A 25,634-nucleotide genomic window follows, 5' to 3' on the forward strand; every position below is an offset into this window, starting at 1 on the left:
TGGGGTGCCTGGGTGGCTCAGTGGGTTAAGCCTCTCCCTTCAGCTCAGGTCATGATCTCAGGATCCTGGGATTGAGTCCTGCATCAGGTTCTCTGCTCCGCAGGGAGCCTGCTTCCTCCTCTCTCTCTCTCTCTCTCTCTCTTTCTCTCTCTCTCTCTCTCTCTCTCTGCCTGCTTCTCTGCCTACTTGTGATCTCGCAGTCAAATAAATAAAAATCTGTATAAATAAATAAATAAAAATAAAAAGCACTGAATGTGTATAAACTAGATAAATCCTGAGCACTGATGTGCTCATAACTATTACAATATTTCTTTGGTTAAAACTGCATCAAGTAAAATTTTGAAATACAAATCAAAGTGATAGTGATGTTGAAGTTTGCCAGTAAGCTTTTCCTTTAAGATGTAAAGTCCTGGAATATCCTGATACTCAATAAGAGTTGATGTTGTTAGAAACTTATTTTGCTGCTTTCTCTGGATATTTTATGTAAATGGAATTACACAATATGTAGTTTTTTTGCTTTTGCCTTCTTTGTGTGTTTTTGAAGTTTATTCATATTGTAGGATGTGTCAGTATTTTATTCCTTTTTGCTGCTGGATAGTATTCCATGATGGATATTTGTTATTTCCCATCTTTGCCAATTAGGAATAAGGCTGCTATGAATATTCACATACAAGGCTTTGTGTTTTCATTTCTCTTGGGTAGATTCCTAGGAGTGAAACCACTAGGTTGTATGGTAAGTTTATGTTTAATGGTTTAAGAAATTGCCAAGCTGTTTTCCAAAGTTGTTGCACCATTTTACGTTCTCACCAGCAGTGCATGAATGTTTCTCAATATCCTCCCTGACACTTGTTACTGTTGTTTTTATTATGGCAATTTTAGTGGATGTTGGGTAGTATCTCATTGTGACTTTAATTTGCATTTCCCTAATGACTCAATTGACTTTTAAATTTGCTGGTTATACATGCTGAGTGTTTAGTGTTCCTAAAGGACATAATTTCCCAATAAACCTTTATATATTTTTATACCCTTTGTCTTTGAAAAGCAGTTTTGAAACAGCAGAGAGAGTTTTTCAAAGACATAGACCTTGGAATGTTAAAGGCATTATATTTCCAATTTTGCAACTTTATCTAGGTTGAAAATATGTGATTCTGAAGTATGATTTGCTTAAAATAAGCCTCTGTTATTACAGAACTAGTTTAGCTGCATACTTTTATTTGCCACATGCCTGCTTTTAGCATTTGTATAGAATTGTTAAGGACTTCATCAACTCTAATCACTCTAGAAATTATTGCCCATTGTGTGTATGGGTATGCATTTATTTATTTAAAAGCATTATCATCTGAAATTACTCTTGAAATTATGTGTGTAATATTGTATTATTAGACAATGATAAAATGAGTTGGCTTATTTTTTTTGAGTTGGTTTAAACTTAATCTCATAGGAAATGTTTTAGTCTGGATCTCTATATGATCTTTATTTGATAAGAAGTCTTCTATTCGGACATTAGATTTCCAGTTTCTTGTGAATCTACCATTCTTCAAGGTAAACAATACTGCATAACCTTCAATAGTGGCTCACTTATATTACAACATGTCCATATACCAGGATTCTTAGCATCCATTAAAAATGATGATACGGTCTTTTGGGCATTAAGAGAGTTGTTATATGGGGGAAAAGTGATAAACTGAGAATTCCAAAATTAAACAACATATGTCGTGTATATGTATATAATATTTCAATTTTCTTATTAAAAATGCACACACACAAATACTTTAATTTTCAAAAGGTATGGAAAGCTATACACAGGTATCTTAGCCATAATTTTATCTTAGGGTGAAATTATGGGTGATTCCATATTGTTTATACCACTCGGTATTTCCTGACAATTTATTACAACAACATTTACTTTTATAAATAGAAAAAAAAAAAAAAAAGAGGGGTTGTAAGAAATAAGGTGATTAAAGTCACAAACTATTTAAAACTAATGTTAAATTATTAAACAGGACTTCTATGCTTAAAAAGGCAGATTCTAAATTTAAAAGTCACAACAAGGCTGCATAAAGGCAGGAGGAAGACTGGTGGGCTTGAGAAACCCTGGTCCTTTACTAAAGAAGTAAATTTGCTAATCCAGCTTGTACGGATTATATCACATGATTTGACAAAATAAACATTTTTTTTTAATTAATGAAGAGTCTTGAATATATTTCAATTAGAAACCAAAATAATTGAAATATAAGTATTGATCAGTGAAGCAAACCATCGTTTTGACCTAAAACCAGACAGATTGCACATTTTGAACTTCTGTTTGTATGCTAAATAACTTCACCTCTCTCAGGCAATTACCTGCTACCTGTTTATGTGGTTGCCCCACTGCTGTAGTCACCATGCAACCAGCAGACTTTGCTTTTATCTCTTAGTGTGTATGGAGTTGTGCCAAAGAATATGTAAAGAAATCAGGCAAGAAAATAAACTCTCATTCAGGATTGTTTGAGTGCCATAAAAACCACAAAGAGTGAGGTGGTTTCCAGATTGGAAGTATCAAATTGAAAATAAAAATTCTCTAGATGAGTTCTTACCCTCTCTCAGTAAATGAAAACCTACATATAAAAACAACAGCAAAAATATAGCTGTGCTTCCTTTTTGTAAGAGTTCTTTAAAAATGGAGACCTGTTTTGTGTGTTTCTGTATCAGTTTTGGTAAAAGAGCGTACTCCTCCCTCTTGGGAATACCCTGGATTTCTCATCACGAGACCTTCAGTAAGTGTCTTTAATCCTCTGTTGCACTCATCCCTTCTGTGAATGGGGAACCGTGTCTGCTCTCAATAAAAGGCAGTTCCTTCTTTGTCCCTGCGTCCCTTCTCCTCCGTTCAGTGTGGAATCTCCTGTGGACTATGTGCAGTCTTGAACCTCGTCTTATCTCGGGAATTCTTTTCATTGGCATTTAAACCTTGCTTTAGTGCGGTTTTCATCTGAGGTTAGGCTGTTGGCATCAGGATGAGCTGCACATTCAGGTTCCTAGATGTAACCCAACCTTAGACTGGCTAAATCGGAAAGGGATGGGGGTGGAATTAGGTAATCTGTGTTTTTCACAAGCAGATTAATGTTTAGGAAGCCTTCCTGTAAACTCTTATATCTGAGAAACAAGCCAACATACATATATCCCTGCGTACTACATGTCCTCTGGGTCTCATTTCTTTACAGACATTTTCTGAAAGAGCTCCCTGTACTCATCACTGTATCTTTACTTCTCATGTACATGTCTAGCAAGCTTTCCCTTCTTTAGTCATGTACACTATCAGTAAAATGTTTGAGCATAGCCTTATAAATTTTTGTTTATAAATTATATACATGTACTGTTCTGCCATTATACTGTATCAGGAAAAAATGTCAACAGAAGCTAGTGAGTAAATATTTTTAATTCTTTTTTTTTTTTAAAGATTTTATTTATTCATTTGACAGACAGAGATCATAAGTGGTCAGAGAGGCAGGCAGAGAGAGAGGAGGAAGCAGGCTCCCTGCTGAACAGAGAGCCCATTGTGGGGCTCGATCTCCGGACCCTGGGATCATGACCTGAGCCGAAGGCAGAGGCTTTAACCCACTGAGCCACCCAGGCACCCCAATATTTTTTTAATATTTTAAATAACCTCCACACCCAACTTAGGGCTTGAATTCACAACCCCAAGATCAAGACCTGCATGCTCCACCAACTGAGCCAGCCAAGTGCTCCCAGTCTTTGTAATCTTTTACAGGTTGAGCGTTTGTTAGTGAAAACTGTATAACATAATCTGTAAATTCACTTAGCCAGGTACATATGAATTGCCAAACCTTATAATATGGTAAGTAGTATTAAATGTGAAAGTGCCAGTTCTAACTCCCCCTGTACTTTGTGGTCCTGTCTTTCCTCAGGCCAGCTTGCTAGCCACTAATCACCCAATACTAAGTGTTCTTATAACCTAATTGCTTTAATTATTTTTGGCCAAAAAAAAAAAATAGTTCTAATAATTTCTGTACACTTTCCCATAGACCATTTTATGCTGCTGCTTTAGGTACTTATAGGCCATTTTGGGACACAGTTACACAACTAAATTTTTTACAATTTGTTTTTTACTAACACTATCAGAAATCTTCCTAAGATCATCAAAAACCTCCATGCTGCCAAATTTAATGCACTTTTGTTCAGTTCATTTTTACTTAACCGTTCATCATCTTTAGGTCAATCATTTCTTGGTTTTTCTTCTACCATAAGTGGTTCAGCCATTGACCCAGTTAGTTGTTCACTCAAAATCCACAGATATTACTAATATATTTTCCTACTTTTCCAGCTGCCCCCTGACTCCACAGTTCAGTCACCAAGATTTGCTGATCCTGTTTCCTAAGTTCTTTTTATTCAGTTTACTCCTACTAAAGCCACTAGCTCTTTCAGAGTTCTGCAGTAGGCCCCCCTTGGATCATCTGTAACCTCCGTTCTCAAGATTCAGCTAGAGTGATATTCTGAAGATGTAAATCTGATGGTTTTACTCCCTTGCTTAAAAGTCTTTAATAGGTTCCCATTGCAATGGAGGTAGACCAGAAAGATAGCTGCTTATTAACTCCGCATCATGCTCAGCATTCTCTACCATTCCCTCTTGGTTTTCCATGCTCTCAACACCCTGAATTTTCTCTGATCTTACATAATTTCCTGAACATATCCCCACAAACACACTCTCCAGCTACCTATATGCTGTTCCTTCCAATAGGATTCACCTTTTCCCTTTCCTATTAGCTTCTTATCCTTAGTACTCAACTGCAAATATAAAAAATACCATTTTTTCAGGGAGTTCTAGGTTCAGAACCCTGTTGTACAGTGTCACTATCTTCTGTATTTGCTTACTCTTCTTACACCTGTTTTAAATTGACTAACTTACTATTATAGCCCCGGTACCTAGCAAATAATAAAGGCACATTAAATATTTGAGTAAATGAACATTGTTGTACCAGTATTAGTTTCTGTATCAATAGACTACTTCGTGAGGATAATATCCTTGACTGTTTTGGTCTCTATTATTTTTCCAGTATGTAACATATACACACATTTATACACAAATATTTGTTGACTTAATATGGTGGTTTTGTCATTATTTAATACCTTTCCTCTCTCTTAGACAATAAAGTGATGTCTCTTAGACATCCATCCCCAGGACTTTATAAAGTCCTGGATAATAAGAGACTCTTAATGTCACAAAACAAACTGAGGGGGGCCGGGGAGAGGGGGTTAGGGAAAAGGATGGTGGGGTTATGGACATTGGGGAGGGTATGTGCTATGGTGAGTGCTGTGAAGTGTGTAAACCTGGCGATTCACAGACCCGTACCCCTGGGGCTAATAATACATTATATGTTTATTTAAAAATTAAAAAAAAATTTTTTAAGTCCTAGATAATGTCAGGGAGTATTTGATAATGGTTTTTATTTTTTAAATTAATCTGACTCTGCATTTTAATATACATATTTAATCTGTTCATATTTACCATAATTGTTAATATGTTTGAATTTATTTCTGGCCTCTTATTTTGTGTTACCTGTGTCCTTGCTTTTGTTTTTTCCTTTTTTCTATCTTTGTTTTATATTGAGAGCAGTTTTCTTCCACTCTTTTCTGTTTAGAAGTTAGAAAGTTAAATATCTTCTTTATTTAGTCCTCTATTATTGCCCTTAAAATTTTTTTTAAGATTTTATTTATTTATTTGACAGAGATCACAAGTAGGCAGAGAGAGAGGAAGGGAAGCAGGCTAGCCTGTCAATGTGGCATCTGCTTCTAGCAACCATGGGTAGAGAGCCCGATGCGGGACTCGATTCTAGGACCCTGAGATCATGACCTGAGCCGAAGACAGAGGCATCAACCCACAGAGCCACCAGGCACCCCTATTGCCCTTAAATTTTTAATACAGATATTTTTTAAATTTTTTTATTTATTTACCAGAGAGAGAGAGATCACAAGAAGGCAGAGAGGCAGGCAGAGAGAGAGGGGGGAAGCAGTGTCCCCACCAGGCAGAGAGCCCGATGCAGGGCTCAATCCCAGGACCCTGAGCTCATGACCTGAGCCAAAGGCAGAAGGCAGAGGCTCAACCCACTGAGCCACCTAGCCACTCCAACTTTTATATTTTTTTAATAACATAACAAGACAGGAACCTCAGAAAGCTTTAACTCTTTCTGCTCCCTTCCCTGATACCTTCTTTATGAGAAAAATTGAGATTTTCCTTTTCAGTTATTATTTATAATCAGAACTTAGGTTTTACTAGTTTATTTTTTTAACTCACTTCTCCCGCTTTTATTTATATCAATTTCTACTCCTGGGTCATCTGTTTATTTACTTTGATTATATTGTATTTTGAGGGGAAAATAACTTCTCTAAGAATTCTTTTAGATAAGATTTGTGAGTGGTACACTTTCTGTACTGCTGCATATCAGAAAACATATTTATTCTGCCCTCCTGTGTGATTAGCTTGGCTGGGTAGGAATCCTATATTCCCAGTCATTTTCCCTCAGATTTTCAAAGAATTTGCTTCATTGTTTCCAATGATATTATCAGATTCATAAAAGGCTTTGGGATTTTGTTTTTCTACTTAACTGTTATGAAATGTCACTACTATATGCTTTGTTTTATTCTTCCATTCATACTGGCTCTTCAGGTCTCAGAAATTGGTTTCCACTGTTTCTTTGAGAAGTTTCTCTTTTCTACTGTTTCTGCTCTACTTTCTAGACTTCTGTTAACTGGATTTGGAAACTTGGATTTATCTTCGGCATCTATTTGGATTTTTTGTGCCACATTTTCAGAAAATGTCTTGGCTCAGTCTTCTAATTGATTACTTTTTAACTATGTTTATTCTACTGTTTGACACAATGTATACTGTATTTCAGTGTTTAAATTTTTAATTTCCAAGATCCATAGTTGTCTTTCTCTGAATACAGTATGCTGTCAAATCTCTGAAGATAGACTTGCTGTTATGACCACAGGGTTAGTTCTTCTGATGTTGATTCTAGTGTATCATTGCAACAGTGTGGATTGTTGCAGATCCAGTGAGTCTGAGAGGTCCTGCTAGCCTGTCAATGTGGCATCTGCTTCTAGCAACCATGGGTAGAGGTAGAACATAACAAGATGGGGTGTACCAGAAGCCGCTGTTCTGAGCTTGGATGTTTCTCTTTCCTTTGGGACTAAGCAGCCTCTCTCACTTCTCAGAAGCATGGTTCTTTGTTGAGAAGGAATGATGGGGTGGGGACAGCGGGGAGATAACTGGCTATTCCTCCTGCAGAGCCCAGCCAGTGTCACTAATGTTTGTTCCAAGGCCCTTTTCTGCTTTGGATCCTGTGGCTCCTCTGTCTTTGGGATTGTTTTGAAAACTTTTTTTTTAGTTTGTGTAACCACTCTTTTGGGGAGTCATATTGCCATGGTTTTTTCCTTTAGACCATTTGTATCTGTTATTCTTAGGAGTTTCTCAAAATTCCTGATCTTTGAAGATCCTTGAAGATCCTTCCTTTACTAATGCCATATGGAGGGGTTTTTTTGTTTTGTTTTGTTTTGTTTTAATTATGTTACTTGCGGGGATTTGAACTGGAAGGGCTGTTAAATGTATTGCTCAGAGCACTTTTTTTTTCTTTTTTTAAGATTTATTTAGAGAGAGAACACGCAGGTGAGTGGGGGCAGGGGCTGCAGGAGAGGGAGAGAAAAGCCTCATGCAGACTCCCCGCTGAGCATGGAGCCTGACTCAGGGCTCAATCCCAAGGCTCTATGGCTATTACCTGAGCCAAGAAATGACCTGAGCCAAAATCAGGAGTTAGCCACTTAACCGACTGAGCCACCCAGGCACCCCTCAGAGCACTATCTTGATCCAAACTTGTAATCAAGAATCTAGCATACCTCTGTTTAAATATATCCTCAATAATGTATTCCGAGACAGAGAATAGATAATCTTCGACTGTGACAAAGATATCTCCTAAAGATATACTCCTAGGGTATCTCCTAAAACTAATATTATTTAGGCTTTGAGTATTATATTTTAGTAAATCCATAATTCCACTTTACCTATGAAATCATAGAACCACCATTTTTTATTATATGTTATTTTTGTAGCATACAAAGAAAAGCTAACCAGTATTTTTTTTTTCTATTAGGTTACTACTGATTCAGTCATTCTAAAAGTTCTCCGGTCCAACATTCAGCATGTTCTGGTCTATGAGAACCTTGCTCTCCAGGAGAAAGCACTGGCTTGTATTCCAGTCCAAGAATTAAAAAGGAGATCTCAAGAAAAGTTATCTAGAGCTAGAAAATTGGATAAAGGTAGTAGCTTTATATAACCATTCATTGCTAAATATATATCTGTTGCTAAAGAGAAACACTGAAATGCTGCCTTTTGCTGTATACATCATAAAATTCTAACCTATTTCTGTTCTGATTTTTAAGATGTTTAACAGTGGTAAAGTATTACTGTGTGTACATCATAGACACATCATTAACACATTTTTTTTTAAACCTCAGTATATGTTTGCAGCTTAATCATTGGTATATGAATTTCTTTAGGTATAATATAATTTAAGTCTGTGGAATATATGATAGTATTATTAGTGAATTTTAATGTGAATTAGAAGCCACATTGAGGATTAATCCATATGATTAGACCATTGATTCATTTCGGCTAATAAAGAGATAGTATTTACGGGTATATGATATTGTTCTTCTCACCTACTGCTGTCTGGGAATAAATTCAGCTCTGCCACTTTTCTGTACATTACGGAGCAAGTAATTTGATCTCTGTGTGTCAGTTTCTTTGTTTGAAAATAGGATGATTTTTTTTAAATAAATGAAAATAGTACATGTAAATGCCTCAGAATGATACCTACCACATTCATCAACCAATAATATTTGTGTGTTATCATTAATAGTCTTAAGATCTTAGTTGTCAGGTTTTTCCAGTGTTAGCATTTTTACTTTGAGTTTTTATGTGATTAGCTTTTATCTAAGTCATTTCTTAATACTATATTTTCTAGGGGATTATATAATTTCTCTGGGGGTTACCTTAGTTTGCAATATATGTTTTAACTGTGTCTACCTTCAAAAACACTATTCTACTTAATGTATAATGCAGATACCTTTTAACAGAATCATCCCAGTTCTTCCCTCCATACTTATAATATTGTAGTCATATGCTGTAATCACCCAATACATTGCTCTTGTTATGATTTTAAAAAGTTACTTTTTAGGCCAAGAATAAGGAAATAAAAGATTCTCTTTTACCTTCATATATTCCTTTTCTGACACTTCTTTTTCATAGATCCAAATTTCTGATCTATATCATTTTCCCTCTTCCGAAAGAATTTCTTTTAATATTTCTTTCAGAGCAGATCTGCTAGAGATGAATTTCCTAAATTTTTCATTGCCTGAGAAACCCTTAATTTTTTCTTCACTTTTGAAGGAAATATCACTGGGATATAGAATTCTAGGTTGGTGAGGTTTTCTTTCAACAATACTTTAAATGTTTTACCCTCCGGTCCTCTTGTCTCCATTTTTTATGACAAAAAGTCTGTTATAATCCTCATCCTTATTCCTGTCTAGGTAAGGTTTTCCCCATTTCCCCCAGCTCACTCCCATCTCCAGCTTTATTTAAGATTTTCTCTGTTTTTGGTTTTCTACAGTTTGAATATGACATGTCTTGGTGTAGTTTCTTGATTGGTGTTTTCTAAGCATCTGAGGTCTGTGGTTTGGAATCTTACTAATTTTGGAAAATTCGTGGCCATTATTGCTTCAAATATTTCTTTTGTTTCTTTCTCTCTTTTCTTTCTGGTATTCCAAAATGAAGGTATCCTATTTTGCTTTTTTTTTTTTTTTTTTTTTTTTTTTTTAAAGATTTTATTTATTTATTTATTTGACAGGCAGAGAGGCAGGCAGAGAGAGAGAGAGGGAAGCAGGCTCCCCGCTGAGCAGAGAGCCCGATGCAGGACTCGATCCCAGGACCCGGAGATCATGACCTGAGCCGAAGGCAGAGGCTTATCCCACTGAGCCACCCAGGGGCCCTCCTATTTCACTTTTATCTGTCTCTGCCTCAGTTTCCCACAGTTCTTAGATGTTCTGGTCCATTTTGATATTTTCCTGCGGTTCTTGGATGTTCTGTGCTCTTTTTCCTTTTTTTTTTTTTGGTCTTTGATTTTCAGTTCAGGAAGTTTCTGTTAACCTACCTTCGAGCTCACTGACTCTGTCCTTGGCTGTATCCCATCTACTGATGAGCCCACGAAAGGCATTCTGTTACAGTGTTTTGGATTTCTATCATTTCCTCTAAATTTTTTTGAAGTTTCTAAACAGACCAAAAAAAAAAAATCTATATACATTATCCATCTGTTTCTACATGTTGTTTACTTTTTTCGTGAGAATACCTAATATCTAGTTGTTTTAAATTCTTTGCTAATTCCAAAATCTGGGTGGTTCTGATACTTGCTTTATCACTTTAGACTGATTTTTCTTGCTTTTTAATACATCTTGTATTTGTTTGTTGTAAGTTAGACATGATGTATTGGGTAGTTGGAGCTGAGGTGAGTAAGCCCTTTATATAAGGTCTTACGTCCATTTAACAAGGAGTTGGGTTATGTTTAATGTTAGCAGTAGGTGTCAGAAACTTCAGACTTCCTCTGGTATTCTTGTCTCCCCTGTTGTTTCCAAAAAACTCCTCCTTAGATATAGTCTGCATCTTTTAGTAGATTCCATCGTTGTTACACCAGAGCATTTTTGGTGTAATGGTAAGGCAAGGGGGAGTAGAAGCCCTCTGTAATCTGATGATTAAATCTCAGTGCTTTAGTGGGCATGTATCCTCAGACCTGTGACCCTGCCAAGTCTTTCTTAACTTTTTCTCCCATAGATGAGATAGGAAGGCTAGATAGAGGTGGCTAGGGTCAGGGAAGTTCCCTTTCCCCACTTCAGCAAAGGCTCTGGTAAAATCTTTTTCCCTGAAGAGTAAGCCTTAATTGTAAAAAAGGCTCTGGGCACACTTTGCAATTCTTTTTTTTTTTTTCAAGATTTTATTTATTTATTTGACAGACAGAGATCACAAGTAGGCAGAGGGAGAGGGGGAAGCAGGCTCCCTGCTGAGCAGAAAGCCCAATGCAGGGCTCAATCCCAGGACCCTAAAACCATGACCTCAGCCAAAGGCAGAGGCTTAACCCACTGAGCCACCCATGCACCCCATACTTTGCAATTCTTAATCTTCTCCTCTTCTCAGAGCTATGAGGGGATCTTTTTTGGTTCTTCACCAAGAAAACCTGGTAGAATTGTTGGAAGGAAAGCCCACAAGAGTGTAAGGAACCCCTCCTAAAGATTGTGTTTCTTACTAAAGCTTGTCCATATTCAGACTCCAGCAGTTTGTCAAAATTATCATTTAAGTGTTCCTACCAATTAATGGCTCCAGTGGCTTCTGTTCCATATAGCAGATGGCTGGTTGTGATTCCATATATTTGGCTAAGATTCTCTGTATTTGTCTGTCTCTCCAGATTTCAGGGTGACAGTTTGCCCTGTGAACTCTAAGGAGCTTAAGAAAAGTCAATGATTTTGGTTTGTTCAGTTTGTTGTTGTTGTAATGATGGGAATGACAACTCTAAGCTCTTTACATGTCAGAGCTAAAACCGGAAGTCTCTCTGAGGGATTAACTATGAGTCTCTTTTCCATTTTTTAATCACTCCTCACGTATCTCATTTAGGTATTTTGCTGCCTATTGTATTTTGGTAGTTTTGTTTTTATTATATTATACTATGTCATTTTCTTGTATTTAAAAACCATTCTGGGCCTGAGACTTAATTCAACAACATTGTTGTGAGACCTTCAGACAATTCTTCATATTCTTGAATTAACAGGGTTTTTTTAATAATTTATGAAGTAAGAATGCTTATTAATATGTGATCACAAAGATCCTGTCCACATTAAAGTACTGTGCTCCTTTAGATAATCCCTGACATAAATGCCTGTTTAACAGGTACTTACCAGAGCATGTTTTATGTGTGACTCATTTGGCTGAGCCCCACAGAGGAGACACAGCAGTGTCCCTCTCGACATTTGCCTGGCATTTTTTCCCTATAATTATAAAGATAATACATGGCTTTTTTTTGTAGAAAATTTAGAAAATGGGGGTAAGATAAGCCATCCATAATTTCACATCAGAGTGTGACTTATGAGATTTGTCTATATATTCTTTCACACTTAAAATTTAAGAGCACTATAATGGAGCTTTAAGTAGGGAAGAAAGAATATATCAGGTTGGTAGAATGGTATTGTGAAAATCAGTAGAAGATTGAGGGTTTTTTTTTTTTTTTTTTAGGTTATAAAGGATGAGTTGGAATAATAACCTGAGATGCCACAGGAATTACTAAGGCAGAGGTCGGGGTATTGTTCCAAATGTAGTGAACAGCATGTATGGAGGCAGAAGAGTTATATTCTATGTGGGGAACAGTGAGGAATAAAATCTGGCTGTGTATAGTGTAAGGAGTGCGTAAACGAGTAGTGAGAGATCAGGTAGGCTGAGATCGTATTTTGGTTGACATTGAATTTCAGGCAGAGAAATATATACTGAATTTATCAGTATATATAATTTATATATGCTCTTTCCTAAAAGAACTAGAGATAAAATGGAACAAAGAATACTTTCAACAAAGTTTTGAAATAGAAAATAAGGACCAAAGAAATTAGGAGGATGTACATGTCTTAGTGGTAAAGCTAACATTACAATGTTAGTATGATTGAACATGAAGCAAAAAGGTTATGTAGTCTGTTCATTAGCAAGGAGAAAATAAAGCCATTGCTCAGGGAAGTCAAGTATTCTTGATTACTTAATTCAGCTGCATTAACCATTGAAGCTTTAAGCACGTAAGTGACCTCAGAGGTGTGCTTAATTGATCTAGCTATAACTTGTAAGATGAACAAGAATAACAGAGTGCAAGGAGAGAAGAGTGGAAACACAGTAGTAATAGAATTTCCAAAAGAGGAATTAGGGTTAACAGGGTATTGTGACAGCAGGGGAGAAAATGGATGTGAGTTACTGGGGTGATAGAATACATGTTGTTTGCAGTTGCTGAGTACATTTGATGTGACAAGGCATTGTGTATGCTTAAGGAAAATGTCAAGGAGGACGGAACAGTCTTTGAAGGGAAATGCTTTAAAGTACCTGCTGGCCATTATCTGGACCAGGTGAAAATGTAGGCCTGGAGTACACTTTAGGGTGATAGGTAAATCTGTGCAAGTAAAGGAGATTTCCCAGAATGAAAAGACAAGGGGAAAAGGAGAGATTGCAAAGATTCTAGAAAACAGGGCAGTACTAGCCACATATAGGTATTTATATTTAAATTAAGCTTTAAAAAATCAAAAGTCCAGTTCTTTACCTACAGTCAACACATTTTAAGTACACATTAACCACAAGTGACTAGTGGCCTTGCATTTTTAAAAAGATTACTCTGCTTTAGGCACTTAATGGAGAAAAAGGGCGGCAGTGCTGTATTTCTGAAGTTCATTTGGAATCTAATACAAACTTTCATATTATATGAGAAAAGCTAAACTCTCCCTGCCAGTCAGTCCTATACCTCTTCTGTAGGTAACAGCTATTACCGTGTGATATGTTCCTTTTCATACCTTCTCCTATGTATTTACACGCATAGTTACCTGCAAAAATAGTTTCAGTTGTGTGGGTTTACATAAAATTTATCATCCCATGTATCTTCAGTTTCTTGGTGTTTTTCATTTACTAACTTGTCTTAGAAACCTTTTGAACCCTCCATAGTGTTCTATAGTATGCATTTACTAATGTTTATATAGTTCCCTGTTGCTAGACATTGAGACTGTTTACCATTTTTCTCTATTCTGAATGCTCCTGCAGTGAGAATTCTTGCAAAGCATGCCTTGTGGTGTATATGCACAAGTGTTTCTCTGAGATAAATACAGAAGTATCAGGGGTATGTGACTTAACACTGTAAAGGGTCCTATCAAACAAATTGTCTTTCAGTTTACATCAGAAGTACCGAAAGTACTTATTTCTACTTAATGGAATTATTGGACTTCTTTTATAGACTTTGAACTTTTCTAATGGGTTTGCTAATATTCTTACCAATTTATAGAAATTCTTTATATATTCTAGATACTTTGTTAGATGTATTACATTTTTTTTTTCTCCCAGTGTTGTTTTCTGTTTGTTTGTTTTTTTAAGATTTTATTTATTTGACAGAGAGACACGAGAGAGGGAACACAAGCAGGGGGCAGTGGCAGAGGGAGAAGCAGGCTTCTTGCCGAGGAGGGAGCCTGATGCTGAGCTTGATCCCAGGACTCTGGGATCATGACCTGAGCTGAAGGCAGACACCCCTTTCCTGGTGTTCTTTAATTTCATTTAGTGTATCTTTTGAAATTCATAAGCTATAACTTTTAATTTAAGAAAGCTTATTCTTTCCCATTATTGATTTCACAGTCTACATCTTGCTTAAGAAGGCCCTTCCCTACCACAGTCATTAACATATTCTTCTGTGACTTCTGTTAGCTTTCTAGTATTCCTTCTCTCAATATAGAATTGATATATTGTCCCCAAATTATTGAGTGAACAGTCATCTTCTTAGAACTAGTTTGAAAGGCTAACTTTATTAGATAGCATGTATCACTTAGAAATCTTTTAGGAATCAGGGCATCTCGGTGACTCAGTGGGTTAAGCCTCTGTCTTCAGCTGAGGTCATGTTCTCAGGATCCTGGTATCAAGGGCTCTCTGCTTAGCAGGGAGTGTGCTTCCCCCTCTCTCTCTGCCTGCCTCTGTCTACTTGTCATCTCTGTCCTCTCTGTCAAATAAATAAATAAAATCTTTAAAAAAAGAAAAAAAGATCTTTTGGGAATCATTCTTTTGTTTCAGTGATCTGCTTTTTGTTTTTCACCAATATCACAGTATTGTAATTATTAAAATTTTGTAATGTGCTTTGACATTACTAAATGAATTTATTATATTCTTAGCCAAATTTTATGAAAATTTATTTTATAAATTTATTTTATAAATTCTTAAATAAATTTTTTATATTTTTAAATAAATTTTTTAAATTAAATACTTTATAAATTATCTTGTAATTGGGTTTACATTAGATTACAGGTTAATTTGTAGAGGAGTAACAACTTTGGAGTATTGTTTTCCCATCCAGGAACATAATATATTTCTAGCTTTTATATTCTCTAGTTTTTTTCCTAATACAGTTTTCTCATTTTGAACGATATCAAACAAATGGAGTATAACTATAGAAATAGAATATAATGTATCAAACACCTGTGACCAGCATTAAACTTTACTAGATCTTCACATTATGCCATATAGTACCTTCATATGTATGTTTTATGATCACTTCTTAATAATAAAACTTGAAAGAGATGAGGACTCCTGTATGTGTCTCCTATATATTCTTTTCTCCTCTCCTTCCCTTCTTACCCAAGGTACCATAGTCTTGAATGTGGTTAAGAGACATTTTTTATTTTGACAAATAGGTACAATTTTATATAATATAGGCTGTACTTACTTGCCAGGGTTGTTGTATACTGTGTGGACATTGTTGTGCCTCTGGTGATTTATGGTGAATATTCACAGATGGATTATACTGTATAGTTGAAGCACTGCTAGAAAAGCTGATAGGTTGAATTTTTAAGGTGTCTGGAATTCTGTGCTTTCTGCTAGTGATTTTGTTATTGTTTCTTGTTTACTTGTATATATACCTGATAAAAGTTGAATGTAGTTCTTTTTAAATGTTTTAAAATTAAACTGATTTCTTAACCTCCCTGTGTTTCAAGATCAACTACACATTGACCACAGTTCCCTGAAAGGTTGCTGTGTTCAGTTCACTTGTTAGTGCATGATGTTGATTAGAGGTTACAGAGTGGTAAATGTCCTGCCCCTGTAAATGTATAGTGTATTTGGTTCACAATATGCTGACAATTCTTTTCTTGCATCATATTTGAGAAAACCTTTTAGATCTTCTTATATTTTCATTTATTTTGGCTCCATATTCGAGAATAAAGTATGTATGTGTGTTTTTAGTTTTTATCAGCTTTAGATCTTACTTGGCTCTGTTTTAACTTCTCAGGTACTAATGTAAGTGATGAGGATTTTCTTCTGCTGGAGCTTTTACACTGGTTTAAGGAAGAATTTTTTCAATGGGTCAATGACATTTTGTGCAGCAAATGTGGAGGCCAGACTAAGTCTAGAGGTGAATCACTATTCCCCAATGATGATGAGATGAAGTGGGGTGCAAACAGAGTAGAAGATCATTACTGCAGTGCATGCCAGTTCAGCAATCGATTCCCAAGGTGGGTGTCCACGGGACAGTAAAGTTAGATTCCATTATTCTTTAATGGAATGGTTAGAAAAGAATTTTTGTTGAATGAACTCTTCAATTATTAGAAATACATTCCTCTAGGGCAGAGGTCAGCAAGCTGTGGCTGACAGGTTAAACCCAGCCCACATCCTATTTTTATAAATAAAGTTTTATTGAAACACATTTATGCTGATTTATGTATTTATGATCTATAACTCTTTACATTCCAGTGGCAGGGTTGAATACTGGCAGCAGAGGCCATATGGCCTGCAAAGTCTAAAGTAATTACTGCCTTTTTATAGGAAATGTATGTTTATTCTTGCTCTGGAATATAAATTGAGTATAGTCTTAGCACTTCTAATGTAACTTTTGTATTAATCTTTATTTATATAACTTCAACTTTCTGATAATTTTAATAATGATTGATAGCACATAAAAATAACACTAGCAACATTAATAATAATACTGATAAATTGTGACACTAAAGACAATGCTGTACTTAAAATAATCATCAGATGGTAATGTGGAAGGTAGAAGTATAATACCATCTTGCTGTTTTCTTTTTAACAACAGAATTTTGTTTTAATCAGGTGCCTCCCCTGCTCAACCTAACATATCCTCATTACCTAAATTTTAAACTAAAGAAGTTTGAACTTTTCAGTTAACTTTTTTCATCCTTTAATTCACAAGCCTCTTACCAGTATTTTTTTAAATTGGCAATACTCAAAAATGTTGATTGTATCACTGGTCAGGGAAAGATACTAAGTATTTGAAATCCCTGTTTTTGGAGCTTAAGGACTCAGTTGTATCCTAACTAGGAACCAGCCCTGTGGAATATACAGAATCTAGTATCTGTGAATGACATAAAATTAATTCAGGTTATTTCTTCAGTCAGCATACATTTGCACAGGTACTTTGCAAAGATTGGAAGGTAAAAAATAATAATTAAATCTCTTTCCTCATAAACTTTTCTAGGCCGTTAGATATAAACTGATAATGATATAAGAATCATACAGTGTATGTTCTTTTTGGTGAGTGTGGTCTGGTTTCTTTTACTCAGCATAATAATTTTGAGATTCATCCATGTTATCCTTACATATCCCTGTAGAGGGGCACAGGCTAACAAAAATATTTACTGTTTTCCTTTCTACTTGTTTGCTTGTTAACTGTTAATTTGTTGACGTTAATTTGTTTAACTATGTATAGAGTTGGGATGATGAACGCTATTAATTCTAGGCTAAGCTGATCATTCAACTGATACAAGTAGTATATAGAAGAGGCATAGGATACTCTAATTCTGTGGTTATTACTTCTTCATATAAATTTACATCTTTTTTCAATTACTTAACTACTTAATTTTAAATTCATTTAATTTAGCTAGTTTAAACAGCAGCGTCTACGTAAGACAAACTTGTCATGGTCAAGCCAGTTTATTCATGTAATGGCTTCCTTCCACAAGCTCACGGCCAGCATCTCTACTCAGCTAGGGACCATTTCTTGTTTAGTTTTATCAACCAAGATCCTTCTCAACACAGTATGCAAAGTTTGGTGTTCTCCAATTTATGATAATTTGATAATTGGAGTACCTTTTTAAAACATCTTTCAAAAAACAACTTCCAAATTAGCAAGCACCTTTAAGGAGTTAAGAAGGGGGTGGGGGAATCAATCAAAAATATCATTAGAGGGATGCCTAGGTGGCTCAGTTGGTTTAGAGGGATGCCTGGTGGCTCAGTTGGTTTAAGTGTCTGCCTTTGGCTCAAGTCATGATCCCAGAGTCCTGGGATCACGTCCTGAACTGAGTTCCTTCCTTAGCAGGGAGCCTGCTTCTCCCTCTGCCTGCTGCTCCCCCTGCTTGTGTGCTCGCTCGCTTGCTTTCTCTCTCTCTGACAAATAAAGTCAAAAAAAAAAAAAAAAAATCATTAGACAGAAAAGTAGTACTTTAAGTAGAATTGAGTTCAACTTCGTTTTTAAAATTTTTATTAAGTTGTTTACCTTTTACATGCATGAGCTAATTATATCACTTATTAGAATAATATCAATGCTTTAAGCAGATTTTCTAGAGAATCTCTTCCTATCCAAATCTAATCTGCCCTTCAAGGCCCAGTTTAAATACAAGCTGTCCTCCCAACCACTCTCACATAAGACTCAATCCGACCTAATATATGGTTTTGTCACATTCTGCCATGTATTAGTTTTTGTGTTAATTTCTTCTTCCTCTAAGGCCTGTAAACTCCTTGAAGGCTGTACCACTGTTTAATCATTTTCATTAAAGCTTCTATTAACATAATTAACAAAAGTAACAAAAAAGCTTCTGTTAACAATAATCATATATTCTTGGCTCTATAATCACTGTCTAAGAATGTGAAATGAAACTAATACAATATTGTATTTCAAATATATTTCAATTAAAATAATTTTTAAAAATATAAAATAAATATTACTGTTTAGCACAGAGGTAATAAAAAATGTTTAAAATTCTTGATGTTGTTAATGAATCAAAGCTTTTTTATGATTATTTTAAAACAGATATAATAACCCTGAGAAACTTTTGGAAACAAGATGTGGACGGTGTGGCGAGTGGGCCAATTGTTTTACACTGTGCTGCCGAGCCTTAGGGTTTGAAGCTCGCTATGTTTGGGATTACACAGGTACAAAACGTGGTGTGAGCAGAGCAATAGGGCTGTGCAGACTTCAAGATTGGGTTTATAGTCTGGGCTCATCATTTTCTATCTGTTACTCTCTGGCCTTGTCATTCTGAGTTTCCATTTGCCTTCTGTAAAATAAGAATATCAACCTCGAGTTTTTTGTGGAGAATCTCAAGATTTTTGTAGTCCACTTACATTTTGCTGGGTACTTTAAACGTGACAATATAAACATTCTTTTATAAACAGTTTACCATGACACTTTAAATAATGCTTTTTCTGTATGAATAATAACATGTAATATGCTCTAGAAATCTTTGTTTTGATAGCAATTAGTGTAAAAGGTGTAGTAATCTTAAATCTCAGTATACAAAAAAAGGTAATAAAAACCATGTGAAATTTTTATTGTCCTTCTTTAGAAATGACTGTTCTCATCTACATATTTAAAAGTTGTTTCCCTTGTCAGAATTTTACTTGTGTTTCTGTTGTTTTTTAGGATAAAAGGAAACCTTCACTTAAGAATTACTGTTCTCTTACAATCAAATATAGAACATCAGTAACCAGAGATCCTTTGTTAGACCTCCTACTGGTTTGGGTCTTACAGGGCAAAAGAGACTGCAGTTTCAAAAGTGTCATTAGCTCCTTCATATTAGCAAAGACTGAGCCTGATATTTTTGATGCCATTGTTCAATATATTCACCTTTTTAGAGTTAGAGCTCACATTATTTTTAATTAAGCTTAAAACTGACCGCATTAAAGGACATAGTCCAAAAACATTTTTAAGGATTTCAAAGAGACAAAAAAATTTAAACAAATATGCTAAGAGTCCTGTGTGCCACAAAATGCTCAGACCTAATAACTAAAATTTAGACCCTTACAAATTCTTCTGTGATCCTTTAGAGTTTATGGATAGTTGTTGGAAATCATTCTGGTTTTATAAACTTAACTTTCATTTCCTTTCTTTCTTTCTTTCTTTTTTTTTTTTCTTTCTGTTGCTCTCTTGTCTCTTGAGTAGACCATGTCTGGACAGAAGTCTATTCTCCTTCTCAGCAGCGGTGGCTGCACTGTGACGCCTGTGAAGATGTCTGTGATAAGCCACTCCTTTATGAAATTGGGTGGGGCAAGAAGCTTTCCTATGTCATTGCATTTTCTAAGGATGAGGTAAGGCATAAGCACAAAAATTATATTCTGAGAATGAAATATTTCTTTTGTTGGACAGCCTTTGAAGGTATAATTGACATATAAGAACCAGCTTATATTGAAAATAAGTAATTTAATAAATTTTGTCATTTGTATACACCCATGAAATTACCTTTATAGTCAAGATAGTGAATTTACAGGGCGCCTGGGTGGCTCAGTGGGTTAGGCCTCTGCCTTCAGCTCAGGTCATGATCTCAGGGTCCTGGGATCAGCTCCCTGCTTAGCAGGGAACCTGCTTCCCCCTCTCTCTCTGCCTGCCTCTCTGCTTACTTGTGATCTCTCTCTCTGTGTCAAATAAATAAAATCTTTGGAAAAAAAAAAAAAAGCTAGGGAACTTGCTCACTATCCCTGTTAAGTTTCCGTATCTCCTTTTTATCCCTCCTTCTTACCCCTCTCTAGGCAACCATGCGTCTGCTTTCTTTCACTATATAGGAATCTGCATTTCCAGAGTTTTATATACAATGGAATCATACAGTGTATGTTCTTTTTGGTGAGCATGGTCTGGTTTCTTTTACTCAGCATAATTTTGAGATTCATCCATGTTATCCTTACATATCAATAATTTATTATTTGGGGGCACCTGGGTGGTTCAGTCAGTTAAGCCTCTGCTTTTGAGTTAAGTCATAATCTCAGGGTCCTGGGATAGAGCCCCGTGTCCAGCTCCCTGCTCAGTGGAGAGCTGGCTTCTCCCCTTCTCGCTCCCCTTCACCTCCCTAACTCATGTTCTCTCTTGCTCACTCCACTCCCTGTCTCTCAAAAAGAATTTTAAAAGTCATTAAAAAATTGTTTTTATTACTGAATATTCCATTGTATGCATGCATCATAGTTTGTTTATCCATTCACCTCTTGATGGGCATTTGGGTAATTTCCAGTTTTTTACTATTTCTATTTCAAATAAAGTTGCTGTAAACACTTATGCACAAGTCTTTATAAAGCCATATGCTGTCTTTTCTCTTTGGTAAATGCCTAGAAGTAGAATGACTGGATCATATGGTAGGTGTATGTTTAACTTTTTAAGAAACTGCTAAACTTAAAAAAGAAAGAAAGGAATGAAGGAAGGAGGAAAAAGAAACTGCTAAACTCTTTTCCAAAGTCACATGCCATATCATATTCTCACCAGCAGGATGTGAGAGTTCCCAGTTTCTCTATATGCTTGCTAACTTCTATATCCTTAGTATGGTCATCTGGTTTTGGGTTTTTTGTTGTTGTTGTTGTTGTTGTTTTAATTTTAGCCTTCTTAATAGATGTGAGGTGGTAATCTCATTGTGGTTTTCATCTGCATTTCCCTAATGACATAATACTGAGTATCTTCTTATGTGCTAATTTGCCATGTATAGTCTTCTTTGCCCATTTTTAAAAAATTGGATTGTTCATTTCCTTATTGTTGAATTTTGAGAATTCTTCATATATTCTGCATACAAGTCATTTTCCAGATAGATGCTTTGCAAAGATTTTCTCCTTGTTATTGGTGTGTCTTTTCATTCTGTCTGTACTATTGAAGAGACATAATTGATAACAGCCAGTTAATCAATTTGTTCTTTCAGGGATTGTGCTTTTTTTCTTTTAAATGGGGTATAACAGACATATAGTTGCATTTGTACAACATAATGATTCAGTATTCATATAGACGGTGAAATGATGGGTTGTGCTTTTTGATGTATCTAAGAAATTTTTGCATAGCCCAAGCCACAATGATTTTATCCTGTGTCTTCTTTTGAAAGTTTTATATTTTCAGTTTTACATTTGGGTCTGTCATTTATTTTGAGTTAATTTTTGTATATAGTCCACTGTGTGGGTTGAAATTCATTGTTTCCCCTTAGAATAACAAGTTGCCCTAGCATCATTTGTTGAAAATGTTCTCTTTTTTCCATTAAATTTTCTTTGTACCTTTGTCACAAACTAGTTCTTTAATGTAAATTTAATACAATAAAAATGAAACAAGGTTTTATTTGTCTAATTTTATGAAATCAACTTTGTAAATAAGTTTTAAAAAACTAAATGTTCTGGAAATCTCATTTTATCACAGGCTTTCCTGAAAGTGTACCTCTTAGAAAAATAAATAAAAAGCATGTATTTTTTTAATAGGTTTTAAAATTTAAACAAAGGATAGCATTTTTAAAAACTATTTAAGAATTATATACATTCTTGGTAGTTAGCAAATTAAGGTTCATGGTTGTATTCTTGTTAAATACTGTATTCTGTAATTTGAGGTGGTTGATGTCACTTGGCGATATTCTTGTAAACATGATGAGGTAATCTCCAGAAGAACTGAGGTTAAAGAAGAATTACTTCGAGAAACTATTAATGGACTTAATAAACAGGTATGAGCACTTGGCATTTTTGAGAGGACATTTAAAGTTTTATAGAATCAGGAATGGCCAGTTTTTAACCCATTGAAACTCTGAGAGTAGCAGCATTATTTTGCAAGCAAAAATATTCTAATATGTTAAATGGTTTTTTGTTCATTGAAAACTTTGAGGTCTTGTTTTAAATATCATGGCTTTTTTGTGTATTCAGTTATCATAACATCTCTTACCAAAGTTTAGTGAAACAAAATTTCAGTGTATATAATACTAGACATAAAAAGTATGTTTTTATTTTTCAAAGAAATTGTGTCTTAAATATAATTATAACATTTCTCCAAGAATGGAAATTTTTGAAAGAAGGCACAGGAAATTGTTAACAGTGACTCTTCTGGAAAAAGGCACTAGAGGTTAAAAAAGGAAGATTCAGATTTTATTTAATATCCCTTTGGTAGTATTGAAATTTTTTACTATTATACATGTGTGGGGTTTTTTATGATTTAAAAGCCAAACCACTAATTTTGCTTCTGGCAAGCAGTTAGGATAGGGCAGATCCCCTTAACTCAGTGATTGAGTTTCAAGGTGAAGTGTCTTTGGGTCTGTTTGTAATTTCACCTTCTAATGTACGGCCCTTGAGCCTCTCACCTTGAAAGGCTTTGAACTCCAACTGATTTAGTCCACCATACTGTGATAATGTAAAAATTTGCTGTGTTTTTCAGCACGTAAAATATCGTTTCATGGTTGCTTTCTCACCCTCTTTGGCTCAGACCAGTTAATAATTGGCAAATGCCTGGAAGGGAAGGAAGTGGAGTATGTTCAGTTGACCACAATTCATTTCTTTCTTTGGGATCTTAGCTTGTTTAGCTCTGGTTACCTTGGTAGCTTTCTGTTGTATTTAAACAGGTGTTTGTACATGTGTGCCTGCATATAATGTTTTGTCCAGCTTTTGCTACCTTTCCTTGGTAGGATAGTTGGTCTGACACAGCTAGTCTGTCATAGCTGGAAGCAGAAGTTGCTACCTCCATTTTAAAATCTAGGACAATAAAGGTCATAAAGAGTTGGCTATGGATGTCCAGTTATTTCTTTACACAAAATTTGTAAAATTATTTTAAGTTTTCCACATTGTCTTACATTCCAAATAACTACATGTGAACAAAAAGTTGGTTATGTCTTTCAAGATCCCATTAAAATACAAATGTTTTATGTATATTCTTACTTAGAGGCAGACCTCTACATTTCTCTAATCTTAATGACTTCTTTTAAAATATGAATTACAGAGGCAAATATCTCTGTCAGAAAACAGAAGAAAAGAACTTCTCCAGAGGATTATTGTGGAGCTTGTTGAATTTATATCTCCCAAAACCCCTAAACCTGGAGAACTTGGTGGAAGAATATCTGGGTCAGTGGCTTGGAGAGTAGCCCGTGGTGAAATGGGTCTAGAGGTATTTAATTCTAATCTTCTCTATTGCTTCCAGTACTATGCTCTTTGCTTATAGAAAAATGCACTGAGCATGACCTTTTTTTTTTTTTTTAAAGATTTTATTTATTCATTTGGTAGAGCACAAGCAAGGGGAGCTGCAGGCAGAGGGAGAGGGAGAAGCAGGCTCTCTGCTGAGCAGGGAGCCTAAGCAGGGCTCTATCCCAGGACCCTGGGATCATGACCTGAACCAAAGGCAGACATTTAACCTGCTGAGCCACCCAGGTGCCCCAGGCCACGACCTTCCAATGAACTTTTAGAGTAATTATTGAACAACACAAACATTTGAAAGAACCAGTAATTGATTGGCATAGTATATCCACATGCAGTAGTTAGCAAGGCATTTTTTTTTTTAGCAAGGCATTTTAAAATAACATTTTTCTATGTTAGTTTTCAGTAGAGTGTAACTGTTACTGATGTAACGTACAGAAAAATTCACAAATTATAAATGTAGAGCTTACCAGATTTTCACATTGAGCACCCACATAACCACCAACCAGCCTGGGGAATAGACCACCAGAATCCAAGGAATAACCATCCGTTCCCTCCAGTCACTTCTGCCACCACTAAGAATAACCATTATCGTGGTTTCTAACATAATAGATTAGTATTGCCTGTTATTGTGCTTTATGTAACTGGAATTGTACCATACATACTCATATGAATACTTTTTTTCTCAACATTATTTTATGAAATTCAAACTTGATGCTGCAGTTTTTTTTTACTGCTTTTTTATGGCACGTTTATTCTCATTGCTCTGTAATATTCCATTGTATAAATGTAATTTATCCATGCCACCTTTGGTGGATATTTGGGCTGTTTCTGGGTTTTGACTGTTAAAAATCGTACTGCTGTAGACGATTTATACACATTTTACGTGAATGTATTTATCCATTTGAGTTAGGTGTGTACCTAGGAGTGGAATTGCTAGGTAGGTATCTGAGTAGGAGCTAGGAGTGTGTTCAGCCTTGGTGGATACTGCCAAGCAGCTTTCCCCAGCAGTTTTGCCAGTTTACACTCTCACCAGCAGTGTATGAGAATTTTCCACATCTTTACCTGTAGTTGGTATTGTCTTTTTCATTTTAGCAGCCCTGGTAGTATGTAGTAGTAGTATATTATGATATTACTTTGCATTTTGGTGATGACTAATGAAGTTGAATGCCTGTTCTTTAAATTTTGGATCTCCTCTTTTGGGAAATGCCTGTTCAAGTTTTTCAAAATAAGATTTTATACGTTTTAGAGAAACTTGTTTACCTGTTTTCATGTATATATATACATACACATATAGTACGTGAGAAAAATAATAAACCTGGGTAATTCAGTGGATTAAAGTGTTTATTTCTTGTATACTTATTATATACATCTCATATTAGCTAGAAATTATCATCTCTGGTGTGATTATTATTGTCAAATTTATATTAAGACATTATGTCTTGATTAATGACCCAAAATTAAATAATGAACAGAGGAAATATGCCTATATTAGGGGCTAGGTGAAAAACAATGTGCTCTGTAATGGATATTAAGGAAGTACAGTAGACCTATCCCTTGCCCTTAGGGAATTCAGAGTCGATCACTACTGAGTATTTTATATAAATGTCTAAGAAGATATGTAATGAAAAATGCTTAGATGGAAAATAACCCTTCACTGTATCATATCAGAATTCCAAATAAATTAGAGTTTTATATC

General features: G+C 35.4%; 1 protein-coding gene across 4 annotated transcripts in view; it reads left to right on the forward strand.

Moving 5' to 3' along the window:
• NGLY1 (N-glycanase 1) overlaps positions 1–25,634 on the forward strand; it is a 63,516-nt gene that overhangs the window by 25,097 nt on the left and 12,785 nt on the right. For 3 of the 4 annotated variants that reach the window (XM_059162456.1, XM_059162458.1, XM_059162457.1), the window contains 6 exons: positions 8,142–8,307; positions 16,092–16,314; positions 18,849–18,970; positions 19,980–20,125; positions 22,375–22,485; positions 23,745–23,909. In XM_059162456.1, coding sequence (XP_059018439.1) covers positions 8,142–8,307; positions 16,092–16,314; positions 18,849–18,970; positions 19,980–20,125; positions 22,375–22,485; positions 23,745–23,909 — 933 coding nt within the window. The remainder of the gene's footprint in view (positions 1–8,141; positions 8,308–16,091; positions 16,315–18,848; positions 18,971–19,979; positions 20,126–22,374; positions 22,486–23,744; positions 23,910–25,634) is intronic. The other variant, XM_059162459.1, reaches the window with a different exon arrangement.

This window comes from Mustela lutreola, chromosome 2 (assembly GCF_030435805.1).
Source record: "Mustela lutreola isolate mMusLut2 chromosome 2, mMusLut2.pri, whole genome shotgun sequence".
Lineage (NCBI taxonomy): Eukaryota > Metazoa > Chordata > Mammalia > Carnivora > Mustelidae > Mustela > Mustela lutreola.